This window comes from Moschus berezovskii, chromosome 22, assembly GCF_049115385.1.
Source record: "Moschus berezovskii isolate FMDL1 chromosome 22, NW_MosBer_1.0, whole genome shotgun sequence".
Classification (NCBI taxonomy): Eukaryota; Metazoa; Chordata; class Mammalia; order Artiodactyla; family Moschidae; genus Moschus; species Moschus berezovskii.
The window spans coordinates 13390233-13411050 of record NC_142481.1 but is presented as its reverse complement, the minus strand read 5'-3'; the positions used below and the strand labels follow the sequence as shown (position 1 = coordinate 13411050).

The following is a 20818-nucleotide window of genomic DNA, read 5'->3' as shown; positions in this document are numbered from 1 at the left end:
GAATAATAGATATGTAAGCAAAAGGTGAATAAAGGAGTCAGTTACTAAGTACATAAATCAAAAGACAGGTTGGATGAAGGATGAATTGAAAAACTGGGTGATGGAAGGATTAAGGTATGTTGCATGGTTTTAGAAAAGTACGTGGATGAATGAATAAAGGGACCAACGTACCAATGACCATTCATTCCGTGAATAATTATTTTAAAAGATCAACATAGGAATCAATTTATCCAAATAAAGAATGGAAGTGTATGTCCTGAGATGAATCTTAGATGAAAGAATCTGATGATGACTTAGTTTAGTTGATGAATGGAAGAATAGACAGATGGGTAAATGTATGGGTCAATCCTTAAGTGATGGAGGAAAAGACATTGACAGCTTCTCTCTCTTTCTCTCATTTTAGCCATGCTGTTCTACTTCCAGGATCTTAGTTCCTCTGCTAGGGGTTGAACCTGGGGCCAAGACAGTGAAAGCACTGAGTCCTAACCACTGGACCACCAAGGAACTCCCCACATTGGCAGATTCTTCATTCATCCATCCACCAACTAGGCTGGCTTAGTTTTGGAGTCATTCAGAACCTACAGTGCTCCAAGACTTCCCTGGTGGTCCGGTAGTTAAGACTTTGAGCTTCTGATGCAGGGGGCATGGGTTCAATCCCTGGTGGGGGAAATACGATCCTCTTGCTATAGCGTACAGCCAAAGGGGGAAAGAAACCCTTCAGTGCTCCTGGTATAAGAGGGGAACACTGCCTTTCTGGTTCACAGAAGACCACTAGACCCATTTCTGCAGCCCCCAGAGGGGTCAGAACGCCCCTCCCCCAAGTGGCTGTCCCCAGCCCACCCACCTGCAACATGCGGAGTGTGGTGCTGGTGGTCTCAGGGCCAGGGAAGAAGAGTGACAGAGCAGTGATGATGAGGTTGCCCTCCTGGCACTTGCTGCTGGGGTTGGACTTCTCCTGGGTCCAAGGGGGCAGGGTTCACATCGGGAGAGGCCGGGGCCCTGATGCCCACACGTATCTCGGGGGTCCTCCACCTCTTTCTGGGTCTCCCACCGTCTGGCCCTTTTTCCTCTCCTCTGTGCTCAGCCATCTCCCCCGCCTCAGCCTTGCTTGGTTTCAGTCCGTCTCTCCATCTTTCTCCCAGCTTCTTTTCTGCCTCTGTGGCTCTTTTCACCAGTGGCTAACGTTTTTGCCCTTCAGAATCTCCCCTCACCCGATTCTTCAACTCCTTTCTCCTCCCTTCTCACCCCGCGTCTTTTTCTCCTCCCCTCCCGCCCCCCATTGCCTCTCTGGAATCCCACTGCATCCGAGCAGAGCAGGTAGGAGTCAATGAAGTCTGGGAGGAGCAGGGGGAAGTCGGGGGAGCACGCTGGGGCCCAGGATTTCACGGTCTTCTCCCCACTGTGGCCGATGAAGGCGCTGACTTCCTTCAGGTTTCTGTAGACTTGCCTGTGAGCGCCAGGAAGGCGCGTCGAGGAGCGGGAGCAGAGCTTGACGCATGAGGCCCTCCCGAGGCTGAGCTAGCAGGTCACGGGGAGGGCAGCCCTCCTGGCCCGCGGGGCCTTCTCAGGAGGCCTCTGCCTCCCTCTGCACCTCTGGCCGGCTCTCCGTCTCTGCGTGCCTCCCTCTGCGGGTTTGAGCCCCTCACTCGCTGCTTCTGCGTCTCCTCCGATCTCCTGTTCGCGCGCTTTTCTCTTCCCGCATCTTTCCCCTCTCCTCGCGTCTTTTTGCTGGTCTCTGCCCCACCCCTCTCCCGCTCCTGTCCACCTCTCCTCATCTCCCTGTGTCTCCTCATCCACTCTCCGCCCTGCCCCCTCTCTGTCTCTTTCCACCTCTCACGTCTTCTTTGCTGTGTCAGATGTTGATAACATAATGGTTACACAGGATAAATTTGCTGACTATTTAAGACGATTTATGTATTTAAGAGTATACCTCTGTGCTTGGCTTACAGAGAAATGTAATACCTAACTTGTCAACAACTGCAAAAAAATATGCAAAATTGTATAAAGTCTGATGTAAAATTCCTCCTTCACCTGTCCTTCTGGAGATAACCATGGTTAACTGTTTGGCAGATCTCCTTCCAGATTTTTCCCCTCTCTGTGATTCCCTATGAGAGGAGAAAAATGAAACCATGTGCTGGCCTTGTGCAAATACTCACCTGCACCTCCTTCCAGCTTTTCCGGATCTGACTCTCGGCTAGGAGGTCACGGGAATTTGCATTTTCGACATTCAATCATGTGACTCTGACCCACATCATTCATGTGACTGACCAGTTGAGAACAACAGCCAGTCAGACTTTTCTCAAGTTTACCTTTTAGCTTAATGTACTATAGAGGTATTTCCAGGTTCGTTGCGAAAGAGAAGCTTTATTGCTTTGTTTTATTTTTATCATTTCTTTATTTATTTTTGGTGGTGCTGGGTCTTCCATGCTGTTCACCAACTTTTCTCTAGTTGCGGGGAGTTGGGGCTACGCTCTGGTTGCGGTGCTCAGGCTTCTCATTGCGGTGGCCCCTCTTGCAGCATGGGTTCCAGGAACTTGGCTTCAATAGTTACAGCTCAAGGATTCTGTACTTGTGGCACACCACCTTCGTTGCCCCAAGGCATATGAATCTTCCCAGAATAGGGATGGAACCCATGTCTCCTGCATTGGCAGGTGGATTCTAAACCACTGGACCACCAGGGAAGTCCCTATTATTTTGCCTTAAAAGAGGAGCATATTATTTTATAATCTGGGAGAAAATTTTGTATGGGATGTTAGTTCCGTGACCGTGGATTGACCCTGCACCCTGCAGTGGAAGCACAGAATCTTAACCACTGGACCACTAGGGAAGTCCCCAGGAGAATTTTTTTTTTAAGATATAGCACTCCCCAGTTTAAAAAACCATTTATCTTGTATGAAACTGAAAAACAGGGCACTGCTCTGGGGGTCCTCGTACAAAAGCTAGAAGTTCCTAAGCCTATTGGCTGTTTTTTCCAAACAACTGGATTCCATGGCCTGAGGGTGGCCTGGCTGCGTCTGGGTGAAGCCTGCCACTGCTTTATTAGTGGAAGAAGCAAACAAGCCCACCTGTGGACAGCCACTGGAAGTCCAGACCCCTCATCAAGTACAAGGGATTCTGGAAATTAAAGGCCACCATTCATTAGCTGGAGGCCACCTTACTAAATACCAGGCTTTACTCCTTGACTTCTCAGATGTAACCTTCAAAACTTGCCACACCTTCAACCCGGCAACACTAAACCCTGCTCAGGCCCCCAAACTAACACATTCCTGCCTTGAAACCCTTGTCTAGGTTTACACCTGTGGGTCTGATCTTACTGACCAGGCCATAGAAAAACCTGAGGAGGAATGGTTTACTTATGTCAGTAGTTGCTTTAACGATGAAGTTGGGAGGGCAGGTCATGCTATTATGAACCCTTATACTTTGTAAAAGCAAAACCTTTATCAGTAATACTTCGTCCCAGAGGGCTGAGCTAATAGCCCCAACTTGAGCCTTAACCTTAGGGGAAGGAAAGGTTGTAAATATACATAGAGACTCAAAATACGCCTTCCTTGTCTTACATGCCCATGCTACTATCTGAAAAGAAAGAGGACTTTTATATGCAAAACATTCCCCTGTAAAATATGGACCTGCGATTCTACGGCTCATAGAAAGGGCTCAAAAGCCAAAACTAGTAGTAGTAATTCCCTGCCATGGGCACCAAAAGGAAAATTCACAAATTACCCAGGGGAACAAAAATACAGGGCAGATCAGGAGGCAAAGAAAACAGTCACAGACCTGATGACCATTAAAGGTGTGTGTGTTTAGTTGCTGAGTTGTGTCCAACTCTTTGAGACCCCATGGACTGCAGCCTTCCACCCTCCTCTATCCATGGGATTTCCCAGGCAAGCATACTGGAATAGTTGCCATATCCTTCTCCAGGGGATCTTCCCAACCCAGGTATCAGTTGAAACAAACATGGAGAAAATTTGACAAGCTGCTAGGCTTCAGCAGACAAATAACCACCAATCCTGTTATTTAATATAGGAGAGAAAAATTAAAAACTGATTCTCTACTTTGTTCTCTAGGATCCTACGAGGTTTAACAAACTTGCTGGCAGGAGGTTCTCATTTTCTTATAACCCTTTTTTTCCCAGTCATACAGAGTCACACTACATATGTCTCGTGCTCTGCTGTCTACCGTACTGTGGTCAACCTATGACTAAGAATTTTTGGTCCAAGAAGGAAATCTGGGACCAATAGGTCCAGAACTTCCATTATAAAAATAGAGAAACATATTAAACTTGAACTTCGAGATTAACAAAAATATATATCAAAGCAGAGTGGCTTCTTGAAAGGAGTGACATCGCCTCCCCATCTGGGCAACAGTTAAGGAAGCCCTTCCAACATAACGTGGTTCCTTTCCTTTCTAGACCCTTCAAGGCTATTGTTGTTCTTCTCCTTTTCAGTCCCTGTTTGTTTAAAGGTTTGGTTAAGTTTGTGTCTTCTAGGCTCCAATAGTTGGAACTTAACCTCATGATGACTCAAGGAAATCAACCCATTCCAGCAGAGCGGTCCAGGTCCCTACAGGTCCCAGAACACTCAGTGAGGGATTCTACACAGCTCGGGAAGGCTAGGGTCTGTCAAGCAGGAAGAAGTCTCAGAAGAGGAGACGGCCCCTGACCCCTTAAGAGCAAGAGTTTAGAGTGTGTCAGGGGAGTGCGGACAACCTGGGATCTGGGGTGCTTCGCCTCAGTGTTTGCACCCGGGCACACCTCTGCTCCAGCAACAAAGTACAAAGTAACTATTTGCTGTTCAGTCACCAAGTCCTATCTGACTCTGCAACCCCATGAACTGCACCACACCAGGTTTCCCTGTCATTCACTGTCTCTGGGGGTTTGCTCAAACTCATGTCCATTGAGTTAATGATGCTATCTAACTACCTCATCCTCTGCCGCCCCCTTCTCCTCTTGCCCTCAATCTTTCCCAGCATCAGGGGCTTTTCCAATGAGTTGGCTCTTTGCATCAGGTGGCCAAAGTATTGGAGCTTCAGCATCAGTCCTTCCAATGAATATTCAGGGTCAATTTCCCTTAGGATTGGGCTTCCATGATAGTTCAGTTGGTAAAGAATCCACCTGCAATGCAGGAGACCCCAGTTCTACTCCTGAGTCGGGAAGATTCGCTAGAGAAGGGATAGGCTACCCATTCCAGTATTCTTGGGCTTCCCTGGAGGCTCAGCGAGTAAATAATCCCCTGCAATGCAGGAGACCTGGGTTCGATCCCTGGGTTGGGAAGATCCCCTGGAGAAGGGAAAGGCTACTCACTCCAGTATTCTGGGCTGGAGAAGTCCATGGACTGTATAAGTCCATGGGGTCACAAAGAGTCAGACACAACTGAGTGACTTTCACTTCACTCCCTTAGGATTGACTGGTTTGATCTCCTTGCTGTCCAAGGGACTCTCAAGAGTCTTCTCTAATGCCAGAATTCAAAACAATCAATTCTTCAGCCCTCAGCCTTCTTTATGATCCAACTCTCACCAGAGGGGTTGGCAAACCACCTAAACCAACCCTACAACCTAACCCCTGGACACACCCCTACCCTCACTCCATATAATGAACAAGCTCACCCCCCTTAGTCAGCAATTCAGCAAGGGAACCTGTTACTTGTTCCCAGTCCCCCATACTGCAGGAGGAGCCCCAGTAAAGCCTTGCTGAAAAAAAATGGAAGAACACTTCCCTTCTATTACCCCAATACAGAAGGAAACAAAAATGGGGCAGCGTGTACATGAATGTTCCTAGCAACTCTATTCACAATAGCCAAAATGTGGAAACAAACATCAATCCACTGATGAAGGAATACATAAAAGTGGTATTTCCACAGAAAACAATACTATTCAGCCATGAAGGAAATGAAGTACTGATACGTGCTAAAATGTGAATGAACCTTGAAAACATTAAGCTGAATGAAAGAGCCGGAACAATCACTTCATGTATGATGCCATTTATAAGAAATTTGCATAACTGATCAATTCATCTGAAAAAAAAAAACAAAACAAAAAACATAGTCATGGTTTTCAGGAGTCAATTGGAGGAGAGAATTGGGGACTGACATCTTAATGGCATGGAGTTTTTATGGGGTGATGAAAATGTTTCGGAATAGATAGATTTGATGGTTACACAATATGATTGTACTAAATACCATTGAAGTGTACACCTTAAAATTGTTATGGTTAGTTTTAAGATATGTGAATTTACCTAAAAGAGAGAGAGAGAGAGCAATGGTAGCAGAGACAGCCGCTGGCCAGAGAGAACAGAATTTTATTTTGGTCTCACTGGTTTTAAAGGATAATATCAGAGAGGTGAGGGAGATCATTTGAAGTCACACAGGAAAACAGGGCTGAGGGCTGAACTAGCCATTTCAGTTCAAGGAGGAGGGCAGGGGTGACCTGAGTATTGAGACAAGGAGAGGAGGCAGGGAACCTGCTGCTGCTGCTGCTGCTGCTCTGGGTAAGCTTGGGTCTAAATCTTGTCCTCCTTTGGGGCTTCAGTTATCCAGACTGTGCTAGCAGGGTGGTAACACTAATACATTTCAGGCATTTCTTGACCCTGAAATATCCTCAGTCAACAATACAGGCCATCTGGGGATGAGTGGTGACTACAGTAGGCTGGATCATGGAGAGACCACAGAAGGGACTTCCCACAAGAGAGAGTGTGCAGGGAGGAGTCAGGAGCCAGCATGCGTTAATTCTGGACAGAAAGAGGGGCTGCATGCAAGGACTCAGAGGGGATCTGAGCCTCTTCTTGCCTTCCCCATCCCCTGCAGGGCAGGAAGCTGACCTGGAAGACAGGGGGCAGTCTCCCCAGCCCATTCACCCTTGGTGTAAGGTCAGTGTCCTCAGGGGCCTTGGGAGACCCCAAGGAGAAGTTCTGCAGCAAGGAGGTAAAGATGAGGAAGAGCTGGGAGCAGGCCAAACTCTTTCACCCAGACAGAGGCATTTTCCTGCTGGTGTAAGGGAGAGAGTGTCAATGAGGGGAGCCCTGCGGAGCACTTGGTTGCCCCACCCTGAAAATCTAAGGATATTTCCATGCTCATTTACATAGAGTTACATGTCAAGCACTTCTGATTCTATGTTGGTGATGGTTAGTTGCTAAGTTGTGTCCAACTCTTCACAACCCCACGGTCCTCTGTCCATGGGATTTTCCAGGGAAGAGTACTGGAGTGGGTTGCCATTTCCTCCTCCAGAGGATCTTCCCAGAGAGGGGTAGAGGGGAGCTGAAACCTCTGGTCCATCCTGGTGTAGGTGGGAACTTGGATGATCAAATACCGACCTACTTCTACTCAGTGGATACACAGTCCTTGCTCTAAGCTTCTGAGTGTCCACACTTTTCTGGTCACTTCGACCCTCCTCCCAGTCCCCTGGTCCTGCCCACCATCAGCAGTCAACAGAGTCAGCCTCCCAGACCCATTCCCTACACCCCAACCTGTGGAGGTACTGTCTAGTCATGCCCACATGATGCTTGATAGAGACTTTAAATAACACCCTGCCCATCTTTGCACCCATTGTTCCGACTGTCATGACCACTCCTCACATCATCCTGCCACACGGGGTCAACTATCACCAATGGGTCCATCTCGGTGGAACCCTGAATATCCTCGACCTACTTCAGCACAGGCTGTGTCCACTGGAGTAGCCAAGAGAGGGACCAGCATGTTCCTGGGTTGAACAAGAGTTTCAACTGCATCTTGTTGACCCACGGTCTCATGGGAAGGAAAGGAGCCCAGAGAGCTGCCTTGTGTGTATGAAAAGTTCATTACTGTTCATTCATTAACTATTCACAGTACATCTCTTCTCTGCCATATTGAACTTGGATGGGATTTCCTTTATCCAGTGAAATGAGGTCTAAACTTAGGCATATCATGCATTTTTCCCTGTTTCTTCACGTGTCAGGAGAGAGTCCCCACTAGCCCCCATTTCTGCATGACTGTTATGGTCAGGGATGGGCATGTTGCATGAGAAGGAAAATAATAACCTTTTAATTTTAAGTTGCTGAGATGTTCAGATTGTTTATCACAGCCTAGCCGCTCCCTGACCTCCACAGAACATGACTTCCTACCGGGCCTTGAGCAAGTAACCTGCCCACCTCCCCCCTCAGCCTCTCTTGTTCCGCTTCTACAAGAGAGAATGACTCAACACTGAGACAGCGACTATTTTTTAAGCGATCAAAGGAGGAAGACAATTTGATCCTCTTGACAAGAGCTGAAAAGGTTATTGAGAATACTCAGTGTAATATCTTGGTTAAAAATTTAAAAAGAATTTACTGTAACATATGGAGGAAATAAACATTTCCTTAGTTTGATTTACAATTGAGAAAAATATACGGTAGAGTAGCCATAAAATATCTGGAATAGGCAATAGCCAGCATTCAGCTTCATAGAGAAAATAAAACTATTCTCCTTAAAGGGAGGACTCGGACAAGATTGCTCACTATCAGTGCTATTGCTTCACGTGATTCCAGAAGTGCTAGTCCCTGATATGAGGGAAAACACGACGTGCGACTTTAACATAAGAAACAATTAAGTCAAAACATCATCATTTACAGCACTTTGGCCACCTCATGCGAAGAGTTGACTCACTGGAAAAGAGTCTGATGCTGGGAGGGATTGGGGGCAGGAGGAGAAGGGTACGACAGAGAATGAGATGGCTGGATGGCATCACCGACTCGATGGACATGAGTTTGAGTGAACTCTGGGAGTTGGTGATGGACAGGGAGGCCTGGCGTGCTGTGATTCATGGGGTCGTGGAGAGTCGGACACGACTGAGCGACTGAACTGAACTGAACTGAAGGCAATGGCACCCCACTCCAGTACTCTTGCCTGGAAACTCCCATGGACGGAGGAGCCTGGTAGGCTGCAGTCCATGGGACCGCTAAGAGTCGGACACGACTGAGTGACTTCACTTTTCACTTTCATGCATTGGAGAAGGTAATGGCAACCCACTCCAGTGTTCTTGCCTGGAGAATCCCAGGGGCGGAGGAACCTGGTGGGCTGCCGTCTATGGGGTCGCACAGAGTCGGACACGACTGACGTGATTTAGCAGCAACATCAGTTATTGGGAAAATCCAAGAGAATAAATGAAACGTTGTTAGGTACAAAAGTAATATAGGGATTTTGTTCAATTATGACAGAAATACACACCCCAAAAGATGAGTTGGTTTCTGATATACTTAGTAAAACAATTTGAAATGCCTTTAGAAGAGTGCTCAGAACTGAAGCCTGTCCTCTAAAAATTTATATGTTGCAGTCCTAATGCCCACGGCGGTATTTTGAGTAGCGATCTGGGAGGTAATTAGGTTTAAATTAGCTCATTAGGGTGGGGCTCTCTGAGAGGAGAGAGTTCTTAGAAGAAGTGAGACCACAGTCCCCAGGCTGCATGCGAGTACACAGCAAGATAGCAGCCGTGTGCAAACCAGGAAAAGAGACCTCACCAGAACCTGACCATGCTGGCTCCCTGATCACAGACTTGTGGCTTCCAGAACTGTGAGAAAATATATTTCTTTTGTTTAAGCCACCCAGCCTACAGCATTTTGTTATGGCAGCCCACAGCTGAGCTGACAAAGAGGTCCTACAAACAATAGCCACAATCTTCTCCCGTGTTTCTTAGGAATAAATTTAGCAAAAAAAATGCAAAATCTAGTTTTAAAAAAGTTCAAGATGCCACCAGTGGTACAAGGACTAAATGAACACACTATCTTTTATCTGCTGCTTCTAAGTCACGTCAGTTGTGACTCTGTGCGACCCCATAGACAGAAGCCCACCAGGCTCCCCCGTCCCTGGGATTCTCCAGGCAAGAACACTGGAGTGGGTTGCCATTTCCTTCTCCAATGCATAAAGTGAAAAGTGAAAGTGAAGTCGCTCAGTCTTGTCCGAACCTCAGCGACCCTATGGACTGCAGCCCTCCAGGCTCCTCCATCCATGGGATTTTCCAGGCAAAAGTACTGGAGTGGGGCACCAATCTTTTATCTAGGGCATATCAAAAATGGGCTTCAGGTGGTGCTCATGGTAAAGAATCCATCTGCCAATGCAGGAAACATAAGAGACACCTGTTAGATCCCTGGGTCCTGGGTGGGGAAGATCTGGAGAATGGCATGGCAATCCACTCCAGTCTTCTTGCCTAGAGAATCCCATGGACAGAGGAGCCTTGCAGGCTACAGTCCATAGGGTTGCAAGAGTCGGACATGACTTAGCGACTAAACCGTTACTATCAAAAATGGAGATGTGGCAAAGCATCAGAATCAAAATACAAATTTAAGTTAATCCTAGTAGAATCCCAGTGGGATATTTTGGGACTTTAACAAAATAATTCTAAAATACACTCAAGAAAAATAAAATGTGTTCCAAAAAAAAAAGGAAGAGAAATGTCCCCTGGAAAATATTAAAATACATGTACAGGTATAATATTAATAATTCAAAAAATATTATATAGCTGAAAAGACAGATTATAGAATCAGTGTGAATATGGATTATTATCAAAAAAAAGAACCCCAAAACAGAAATAGGCCTGAGGAGAATAACCACTTCAAATATGATGAATTTCAAGTCAGTGGCTAAAACTGAATTATTTCATAAGTGATGCTAAAAGAATAAGCCTCAGAATGCACACTGAATCAGGGTTAGCCTGGGACCAACTATTCCTTACATTTCTGTGCCTTAAGTGTCTCATATAGCTCACTCTATTCTGGCTTGTATTTTTAAATATGAAATCAGCTAACAAGAAACAAATTAAGGAGTTTTCTTTCTTTTTTTCCTTTCTGTTCCCTTCCTTTCTTGTTACTTTTAATTAAGTTACCTACCTATTGTCTATTTACTGATCCACCGCCTACCTTGGTGTGTGAGCAAATATGAATAAAACCATTAAAGGACATCCTCTGCAGTACTAATAGATCAGGTTTAGTGGTGAACTACAGATGATTTTCACTTTTACTTCATACTTCATTTTTTCTATAAAAATGAGAGAATTGTCGTTATTTGGGGAGGGAGGTGGCAGGGGGGTTCAGGATGGGGAACACATGTGCACCTGGGGTGGATTCATGTCAATGTATGGCAAAACCAATACAGTATTGTAAAGTGGTTGGCCTCCAATTAAAATAAATAAATTTAAAAAATAAAGTTCCAGCCATAAAAAGAAAAAGAAAAGTTGTAAACGACTGTCCCCATTCTTGCCACGTAACAGATGCTCAGTACCAGATCATTTATTTGTCTATTCTCCGTGTGCAAGTATGTTTCTCTGTCTCGTACTTTATCTCTATCACTGGCTGAGAATCTGTCTTCCTTCCCCATCATACCTCACCCCTATCCTTCCCCCTCACACTCTTCTTGTCTCTGAAGATGTCTTGCTTTCTCTTTCCTTTAGACTCCTCATCTTTTCCTAAACTGTTCATGCAGGCTTTGGAGCTGGATCAAGAGAGAGAGTCACATACAGAGTGGGAGTGAGCAGACATTCCCCTGGGGGAGGAAGAGCATGGCTTACTTATGCAGAATGGAATGAAGGCTTGTGGCTTCTTGAACTTGCCCGGCATATCCAGGAAGTAGACAGGGTAGAAGGCATCTGGCTTCTCAAAGCGGCGAGGGTCGTGGAGGGCAGAGCTCAGGATGGGGTACACAGTAACGCCCTAAGAGGACGTCAAAGACAACTGGGCCCAAATGGCCACCAGCAAAGAGTGGCTGAGCCCTTAGCAGGCAAGGAGCTTCACCTCCTGTGTGGCGCTATAGCTGGTGGCAGGAATGTTGTAATAATTCTGCCCTCTTTGGTCAATAGTGTCCCATCCCTCCAGGGATCCTCGCCAACCACCCTGATTCCTCATCCCCAGGACCCCTGGGTCTGCTTTATGATCTGTCTACTGAAAGGTTCACATCTGACTCAACAGAGCCCTATCAGAAGCTGACTCCAGGACTGGGGCCTGAATATAATCAGATGGGTGCTGTTCATTGGGCAATTTGATACATTATATCAACTTGATACACCAATATCAGGTATATCCAGATGCACCTGATCACCTAGATATCTAGGTGATACACCTAGAAACACCGATACTCAGCAACATAATCAAGGATGAAGATAAGAGTTAGAACATAGGCATTGACCTGAAAAATATATCTACAGAGTATGGTTATATTTCAAAATGAAAGCCACACACACAAATTGCAAATTGTATTGGTATGGACATAAAGACCAGAGGGGAAGGTGACATGGATGCTGGACACATAAATTGCACAGTAACACTGCAGTAGGGACCAATCATTGTGTATATAGGTATATATTAGCATATGGGTTCATATAAAGGAGAGATTATAACACAGATTATAAAACCAGTCAACTGTATGACAAGTTTCAATAAGTACCTGGTACTTTTTTCAGCAAACATAACATCTTGTAAAGGTAAAAAAAAAAAAAAAATACAACAGAGCAAAAGGGAGAGGACTTTTCTCTTTCTAAAATCTTCCTCCCTCCCACAAAAATCTGGAAATAAGGATTCTTTTTATAGTCACGAACCAGACATGAACCATAAGACTGGAGGTGGCCAACACCTTCCAACCAATATTCTGTGGCCCTTCTGGTCTCGCCTTTGGGAGATAATATCCCCGGAAGTGAGTGTCCCTGATGACAGAGCGGGGTAGGCCAAGTGGGACAGAGTCACTGAATCTCTGAATCTCATGGATGATGGCACCTGTATAAGGCACATTTGCCCGATCTTCCAGTGCTGGAAGACGGCGTGCACTAATTACTCTGTCGATTTCTGCCTGGACTTCCTCTGAGAATGGTTAAGGTGGGAGGAGGGTATGTCAATAAATACCCATAACAGTGGACTCAACCAAGTGACCTAAAAATGACCTGCAGACCCATCAGGAGGATCTTGAAAATTCTTTACTAAAGATGTTAGGCTACCATTCCTTCTTAATGAAAGCATCAAAAAGGAAGTTAGAAGCTTCTTTGAGGGAAGTCTTGTGTGATGTTTCCACTCTAGTTGCAACATGAGGATAACTTGGATAAGATGGGAGGGTGGAAATTCATTCAACACTTCAGGATATGTTTTTTTCTTTTCAGCTAAAAATGAGTTGCAGGTAAAACTGGTGTCATCTCTTTTTGTCCCCCTCACATGCTATGTAATTTTATATACGTCATTCCCAACTCTGGCCTTAAATTCATTCTTGTGAAATAACGGTGTCTGACCAGGAGAGAGCATCTCCAAGTCTGATCTGCAGACGATTAACTTAAATGGAGGGGCTCTTTAATTAGTTGTAAATGGACAATATACTTCAAAAAGTCAAGTTTTTTGTCAGACTCAAAGAGTCAAGAACCATGTACTTTCATAGACTGGCAAAATCCACTTCAAATGCTTTGTGCTTTTATTATAAGTCCCAATAGCAGTGATTTTTTATTTTTCAGACTACTCAGGACAAAAGTTATCTTAGTCCATCAGACAACCACCTTCCCGCACAGCCTCAGGGAGACTCGCCCCTCCATCGTCCCCACCTTCCATAAGCTCAGCTCACCTAAAGACATTGGAATTCTTAAGAAGGAGTAGAAACCCATAGCTGAGAGTGGCGCTGGAGGTCTCTGTGCCAGCAATGAACAGAGAGAGCACCGTGTTAAGGAGATATTTCCGGTGAAACTCACTCTCAGGATCTGAGCACTCCTAGACACAGGGATGGGTGCTTCTTAATGTCTCACCTTGCAAAGATTTCACTTTTCAGGGTCTTCACTCTCTACCAGCACCATGTTCCTCTGTGCCCATCATTCTTTTTCCTGATCTGTTTTTCTCTCTAGCCAAGGCCAATAAGATACTAAAAGGGTAAGCTCTGAAGCCAAAGCTCTGGATTTCAAACTCAGGTCCTACCATGTATTAACTGTGTGTCTTTGTGCAAGAAATGCAAATTCTACGTGCTTAGTTCATCACGTGGGTTGTCGTGATATAATGTATAATAAGCTCAATGGGCTTCCCTAGTAGCTCAGATGGTAAAAAATCTGCCTGCAATGCAGGAGACCCGGGTTCGATCCCTGAGTCAGGAAGATCCTCTGGAGAAGGAAATGGCAACCACTCCAGTATTCTTGCCTGGGGAATTCCAATCTGAGGTGCCTGGCAGGCTACAGTCCATGGGATCACAAAGAGCTGGACACAACTGAACGACGAACACTTTTACTTTCAAGCTCAAAGAATGTAGAGTTTAAATTGTTGATATTGTTGTTCTTGTGTTGTTGTTTTTCTGTCTTTGGGTGTCATTGCACTCCTGTTCGGCCCTTGCAGCTGACATTCCAGGGATGCAAATGAAGACATTTAACAACTGGTATGGCACTTTCCAAGCTTCCCTGGTAGCTCAGTTGGTAAAGAATCTGCCTGCAATGCAGGAGACCCCACTTGGATTCCTGGGTAGGGAAGATTCCCTGGAGAAGAGATAGGCTCCCCACTCCAGTATTTTGGGGCTTTCATGGTGGCTCAGTCAGTAAAGAATCTGCCTGCAATGCTGGAGACTTGGGTTGGGAAGATTCCCGCTAGAGGAGGGCATGGCAACCCACTCCAGTATTCTTGCCTGGAGAATCCCCATGGACAGAGGAGCCTGGTGGGCTGCAGCCCATGGAGTCACAAAGAGTTGGACACAACTGAGCCTCTAAACACAGCACAGTACATGGCACGTGCCAGACCAATCAGAACAGACATTAGCCTGCACCAATCAGAACAACATTGGTCTCTATCAATCTGAATATACGTGGAGCCTGACTAATCAGAACAGACTTAACTCTGTCAGAACTGGGGAAGAAGTGAGCTGTGTCTCAGAGAAAGCTTACTGGACACATGTTAACTGCTTAATTACCATCTCTTTAAAGGCTGCCGGGAGGAAGGCTTGGGGAGGCATAGGAAAAAATGGTGGGGGACTGTGGATCTTGGCTTTCTTGCTAATCCTTAGGGAAATATTTCAACATTTAAAAAACACGTAATCACACCCAAAGATATTAGTTCAATGTCAGTACGGTTTCCATCACTCCGTTTCCCATTCCCAACGCCCACAGGTCTTGCCTTGTGCATGCGAAGCAGGAAGGAATCAATGAAGTCCTTAGGGCCACTGGGATCCAGCATCTTCTGGTGCCTCTCCATGTTCTCAGTGATAAAATCTTTCACTTCTTGAATCATGCTGTACAAGCGGGTGTGTGTGCCAGGAAAGTGCTTCAAGATGCCCGGGGAGATTTCAAACACCTACAGGGTGGCAGATAAGGCCCCAGAACCCATTATACTCGCTGGCCTGGTTCTGTGAGTGTTGATGTTCTGAGCTGCACATACAGCAACATCCAAAGGCTATTATTTACTCTGCAGACTTGGAGGGTGTGCCTCCCACCTGAGCACACTCACACACACATATTTATTCACACATACATACTTATTCACACATACACACACACACAGTGCTGCATGGACCTCTGCATCTAGCCCCAGTCACTTTCTCATCTGCTGAGGTTTCTTCTCTCGAAGCCCATCCTTGTCCAAGGCCTATTTCTGACACCCAGACTGATGGATGACGTCACCTGGGAGGGGTCAGGGCTTGGAGTGCGTGCATAAAACTGATCTCTCAATGCCTTCTGCCTTTGGTGATCAGGACAGAAAGCATCTGACTTCTTCCCAGGGTCTACCCACCCTGATTCCTGGCCCACCGTGGAATCTTTAGCCTCACCTGGGTATAGAAGGTGCTGATAATGACAGAGCCCTCATTCATTAAATGTAGGAGCTGTAATAATTGAGGGGCCTGCTAATTGAAGTGCTCGCCGAAGACAATGGAGGAGATGATGTTCACAGTGATGGAGTCAAAGAGGAAGTGGGGATCCGGGTAGGGCCCTGAAGAGGAGAGGTCTTCCACAGGGGTCCCCTGCGTTGTCCTTCTAGGAGACTGACCTGGCTGGTGCCAGCCCGCCTTATAGACGGTTTTCCTCCTTTTTCCTTTGTTTTCATTGCTCCTCTCTGTCTCCCCGTTTCTCTTTAGGAATGCCCATGTCTGTCTGTCTTGTAGTTTTTCTTGCTGTCCGTCTTGGGCTGACTTTCTCGGGTCTTATCTTTGACTCTTTCAGACTCACCCCTTCTTCTCTGCTCTCTCTCCCTCTTGCCATCTGCCTTTGGGGCCTCTCTCCTGGACCTCACTGACATCCCGTGTTCCTCTGACTCTCTGTCTCTCTTCCCCTGTATCTTTGTACGGCTTTTTCTTGCAGTTCCTGCTCCCGGGTTCATTTTGCCAGGGTCCTCGGTATCTCTCTGTCTTTTGTTTTCTCCCTGTCTCCGGTCTCTGGCACTTCTATCTGCTTTCTCTGCCCGTTTCTCTCTGCTAGTCTCCTTTTGTCTCTCTCTACCGTTTTCTGTTTCTCTGTGCATGTCTCCTTCTCTCTATTCCTGAACCTGTCTCTGCATGTCTCTTTCCTTGTCTGTCCCCATCTCATCCCCACCTCCACCCAGCCCACACTCACCCTGGGATTTCCGAAGCTCCTCCGCCAGACACCGCGCCTCCTCCTTGATTCGTTCCTCAGTACTCCGCTTCCCCATCCCCAAGTCCTTCATGGTCATCACAGAGAATCGCTGTAGAACCTTCCCAGACATTCCACTGGCAAGACCCAGACCTGAGGGTGGGGCGTAGAGGGAAGGTTTTGAAGGCACATGGGATAGTCCCTCCTCCCCTCCCTAATCCTCACCCTCGTCCCCAGCTCACCTGTTCCCTGGAAGACAGGGTCAAGGATGGTGATGTGCCCTCGGCCAGAGAATGCCTCAGCCTGATCCACCAGGGCCTCCCTTATCGCCTCGTACCCCCAAAGGATGACGGCAGGCCGAGACCCCAGGTAGATGGTAAAGACATCCCCGTATTTCTCCTGCAGCTGTGGGGACAGAGTCCAGGTCTCACTCTGACTCAAGAGAAGGTTCTCCACCTCACCCCTGGATCACACCTCCCAGGTAGCCTACCCTGCAGGCTGCAGCCCTATCAGGAAAGAGCAGAGACTGGAACGCTGTGGTCTCCTCTGAGCCTCACATATGTCACCTGACCCCAAGCATCCTCCTCTCTTGGCTTTTCCAAGAGCCTACCCAGCTTGGCTTTTAAGAATTACAGAGACTCCCACATCCAAGCTATAGAATCTCTCCTTCCCAACCCACACAGGAACACAGCTCAAAGTCTCAAGTCTAATCAGAATCTCTCTCTCCAAAGGGAACCCTCCTACACTGTTGGTGTAGCCACTATGGTGCAGCCACTATAGAGAATAGAATGGATGTTCCTCAAAAATACTAAAAATAGAGTTTCCATGTGACCCAGCCATCCCACTCCTAGGCATATGTCTGGAGAAAACCATAATTCAAAAAGATACATGCAGCCCAGTGTTAATTGCAGCACTATTTACAATAGCCAGGACATGGAAGCAACCTAAATGTCCATCAATAGAGGAGTGGATAAAAAAGATGTGGTACATAAATACAATGAACAATTACTCAGCCATAAAAGAGAATGAAGTAATGCCATTTGCACTGACAGAGATGGACCTGGGATTGTCAAACTGAGTGAAGTAAGACAGATAGAAAAGGCAAATATATGATATCACATATATGTGGAATCTAAAAAAATGGTACTAAAAAACCTATTTAGAAACAGTACTGGAGTCACAGATGTAGAAAACAAACTTATGGTTACCTAGAGGGAAAGTGGGGAAGGATAACTTGGGAAACTGGTTTGACATATACTCAGGATAATATACAAAATAGGTAACTGATAAGAACTTACTGCATAACACAGAGAAGTCTACTCAGTTCTCTGTAAAGACCTATATGGGAATGGAGTCTAAAAGAGAGTGGATATATATGTGTGTGTGTGTGGCTGATTCACTTTGCTGCACCAGAAACCAACACGCCATTAGAAATCAACTATACTCCAATAAAAAATTAATTAAAATTGTGAAACAGAAATTGTCACAAATACAAAAAAACAAACTTACAGTAACCAAGGATAAAAGAAGGGAAGGATTACTTGGGAGATTGGCATTAACACATATACATTAATACACATAAATAGATAACTAATAAGAATTTACTGTAGAGCACAGGGAACTCTACTCAATACTCTATAGTGACTTATATGAGAAAAGAATCTTAAAAAGGGTGTGTGTGTTAGTCACTCAGTCATGTCCAACTATTTGTGATCCCAGGGACTCTAGCCCACCAAGCTCCTCTGTCTGTGGGATTTTCCAGGCAAGAATATTGGAGTGGATCCCCTTCTCCAGGCGATCTCTCAACCCAGGGATTGAACCCCGGTCTCCCACATTGCAGGGAGATTCTTTATTGTCAGAGTCATTAGGGAAGACCATAAAGAATGGATATATCTATACGTATAATTGATTCACTTTGCTAGACAGCAGAAACTAACAAAACATTCTAAATCAACTAGACTCCAATATAAAGTGACTTGAAGAAACAATACAGGACTTCCCTGTGGTACAGTGGATAAGACTCCTCCCGCCACTGCAGGGGACGTGGGTTTGACCCCTGGTCTGAGAAGATTCCACATGCTACAGAGCAGCTAGGTCCACGCACCACAACTACTGAAGCCCATGTGTCTAGAGCCTGTTCTCCTCAACAAGAGAAGCCACCACAATATGAAGCCCACGCACCTCAACTAGAGAGTAGCCCCTGCTCTCTGCAACTAAAGAGAGCCACAAGCAGCCTCAAAGACTCAGCTCGACCAAAAATTAAAAGTTTTTTTTAAAAAGAAGGCCTTAAGGAGCAACTCTTTCACTGCGCCTTCCAAAGTACTAATGATCATTATCTATCCTTACTATGACTACTTTTTGAAAACCCATTTGGTCCGTATTATTAAACTGTACTGGGAACTGTGTTAAAAGTCTTTTTTAAAAAAGAAAAGATTCTTGCACCCTAATGTTGATTGCAGCACTATTCATAATAAGGAAGAAACAGAAGCAACATACATGTCCGTTGACAGAGGCTTGGGTGAGAAGATATAGTGTATGTATACAGTGAAATATTACTTAGCCATAAAAAAAAACAAAATAATGCCATTTGCAGCAACATGGATGGACCTCGATTATCAAATGAAGTGAAGTAAGAAAGAGAACAAGTATCTTATGATGTTGTTAATATGTGGAATACAATTTTTTTAAATGATACAAATGAACTTATTTCCAAAACAGAAACAGAGTCACAGATGTAGAAAATAAATTTATGGCTACTGAAGAGAAAATATAAGGCAGGGAGGCGGGACAGGATAAATTAGGAGTTTGGGGTTAACATACACAACCATCTATATATTAATATAAAACAGATAATCAACAAGGACCTCTATATAGCAGGGAACTCTACTCAATATTCTGTAATAACCTATATGGGCAAAGAATTTGAAAACAATGAATATATGTATATGTTTAACTGAATCACTTCTCTGTACATCTGAAACTAACACAAGAGTGTAAATCAACTATACTCCAATAAACTATTTTAATTTAAAAAAAAAAAAGGTACTTCACTCAACCCATCCTCCACTCCTTCTCATAGGAATTCTGGTAGCTTCTCTATCCCATATCTAGGGCCAGATCATGGCTCGAAGAAGACAGCTCCCAAGGGAGTCTGGGAAATCCCATCCAAAGTTGACCCGACTCCCCCAGCTCCCTGGCTAACTGGGAGCTGTTTCCCATTCACCCACCTCTTGCTTTCCACCCCCTGGTGTCCTTTCCATCTCACCACCTGCAATGACTTGAGTAAATCCTTGGGGTTCATTTTCAAGACGTTTCCTAGGAAGGGCAGAGGCCAGGGTCCAGAGGGGAGATGGCCCTGGGAGGCAGGGCAGCCCCAGAGGAGCAGGAGACCAATGAAGAGAATGAGGAGCCCGATGGCAGAGAGAGCCATGGTCCACACCTGCCTTCCATGCGACGTTTCGACGTTCCTTTAAAAATGTAGGTGTCTCTGTTCTTTGTTATTTTGCCCGATGGGTGTGGAAGCTGTGCCAGGATCCTGCCTTGGCAGAGCTCCTGCAAACTCTCCAGAGACAAGAGAGACCCCAGAGTTTGCAGGGGTTGCAGAGGCCACAAAGTTTTATCATCTCAGCAGATCCCAAGCAAGTTCCCCACGGGCCCCTGATGAGCTGGAGTTGTCTTGGTGGGCGATGCCATTGAACGGAGAGCACGTCCCCCAAGGAAGAGGGGTGGTGTCAGCTGAAGGAACTTGTGGAGGCTGCACTTAGGGTGGTGGCCCTGCAAGGGCGGCTCTCAGAGTGAGTGGCATTGCAACATAAGAGATTAAGATTAGCTAGCCAGCAGAAATGGGCGTCCTGTACCCACTGGGGACAGGGGTTTGTCTGCACATCTGTGGAGAGTGAGGTGTAGAGGAGGCCGGGTCTGATGGAAGACCTAACTCCGTGTGGTCTGGGTTTAGGGGTTCCTTGCTTTTTTCATTCATCCATCAGCAAATATTTTAGATACCTGTCACCTACCACACACTGCCTCAGGTGCTGACCGTAGAGTGTTAAACAAGACAATAGGTTTCCCCTCGAGGAACAGGCATTGAGATGAAGCAGTTCTCAACTTCTGGAATGATCTCCAGTGAGATCATATGTAAGCTGGCAGGGATCACCACCGAACCCAGAGATGTCAGGCTTCTCATGTTTATTTGCAACTCAGGGCATTGGTGGGGGGGATGTCAGGGAATCCAAGACCCCTGTATAGAGCCACACAGCTCTGGGGCCATGGGCTGAGCCTGCTCAGGCACCTCCTTCATGGGAGGAGGGAGGCAGGAGAAGCAGGAGGATAAATAATAAGGAGGACC

The 20818-nt window shown here is 45.9% G+C and overlaps 1 protein-coding gene across 1 annotated transcript; it reads right to left on the bottom strand.

Annotated features, from left to right (window-relative positions):
- Positions 1-6518: 6518 nt before the first annotated feature.
- On the bottom strand, positions 6519-20173 carry LOC129547303 (cytochrome P450 2B4-like). The gene is given in 10 exon segments (XM_088830201.1): positions 6519-6949; positions 8067-8085; positions 11499-11644; positions 12597-12793; positions 13537-13669; positions 15047-15223; positions 15696-15856; positions 16477-16626; positions 16716-16878; positions 19739-20173. Coding segments are annotated over 10 exon segments (1545 nt in total). The 5' UTR covers positions 19904-20173; the 3' UTR covers positions 6519-6715.
- Positions 20174-20818: the final 645 nt, after the last annotated feature.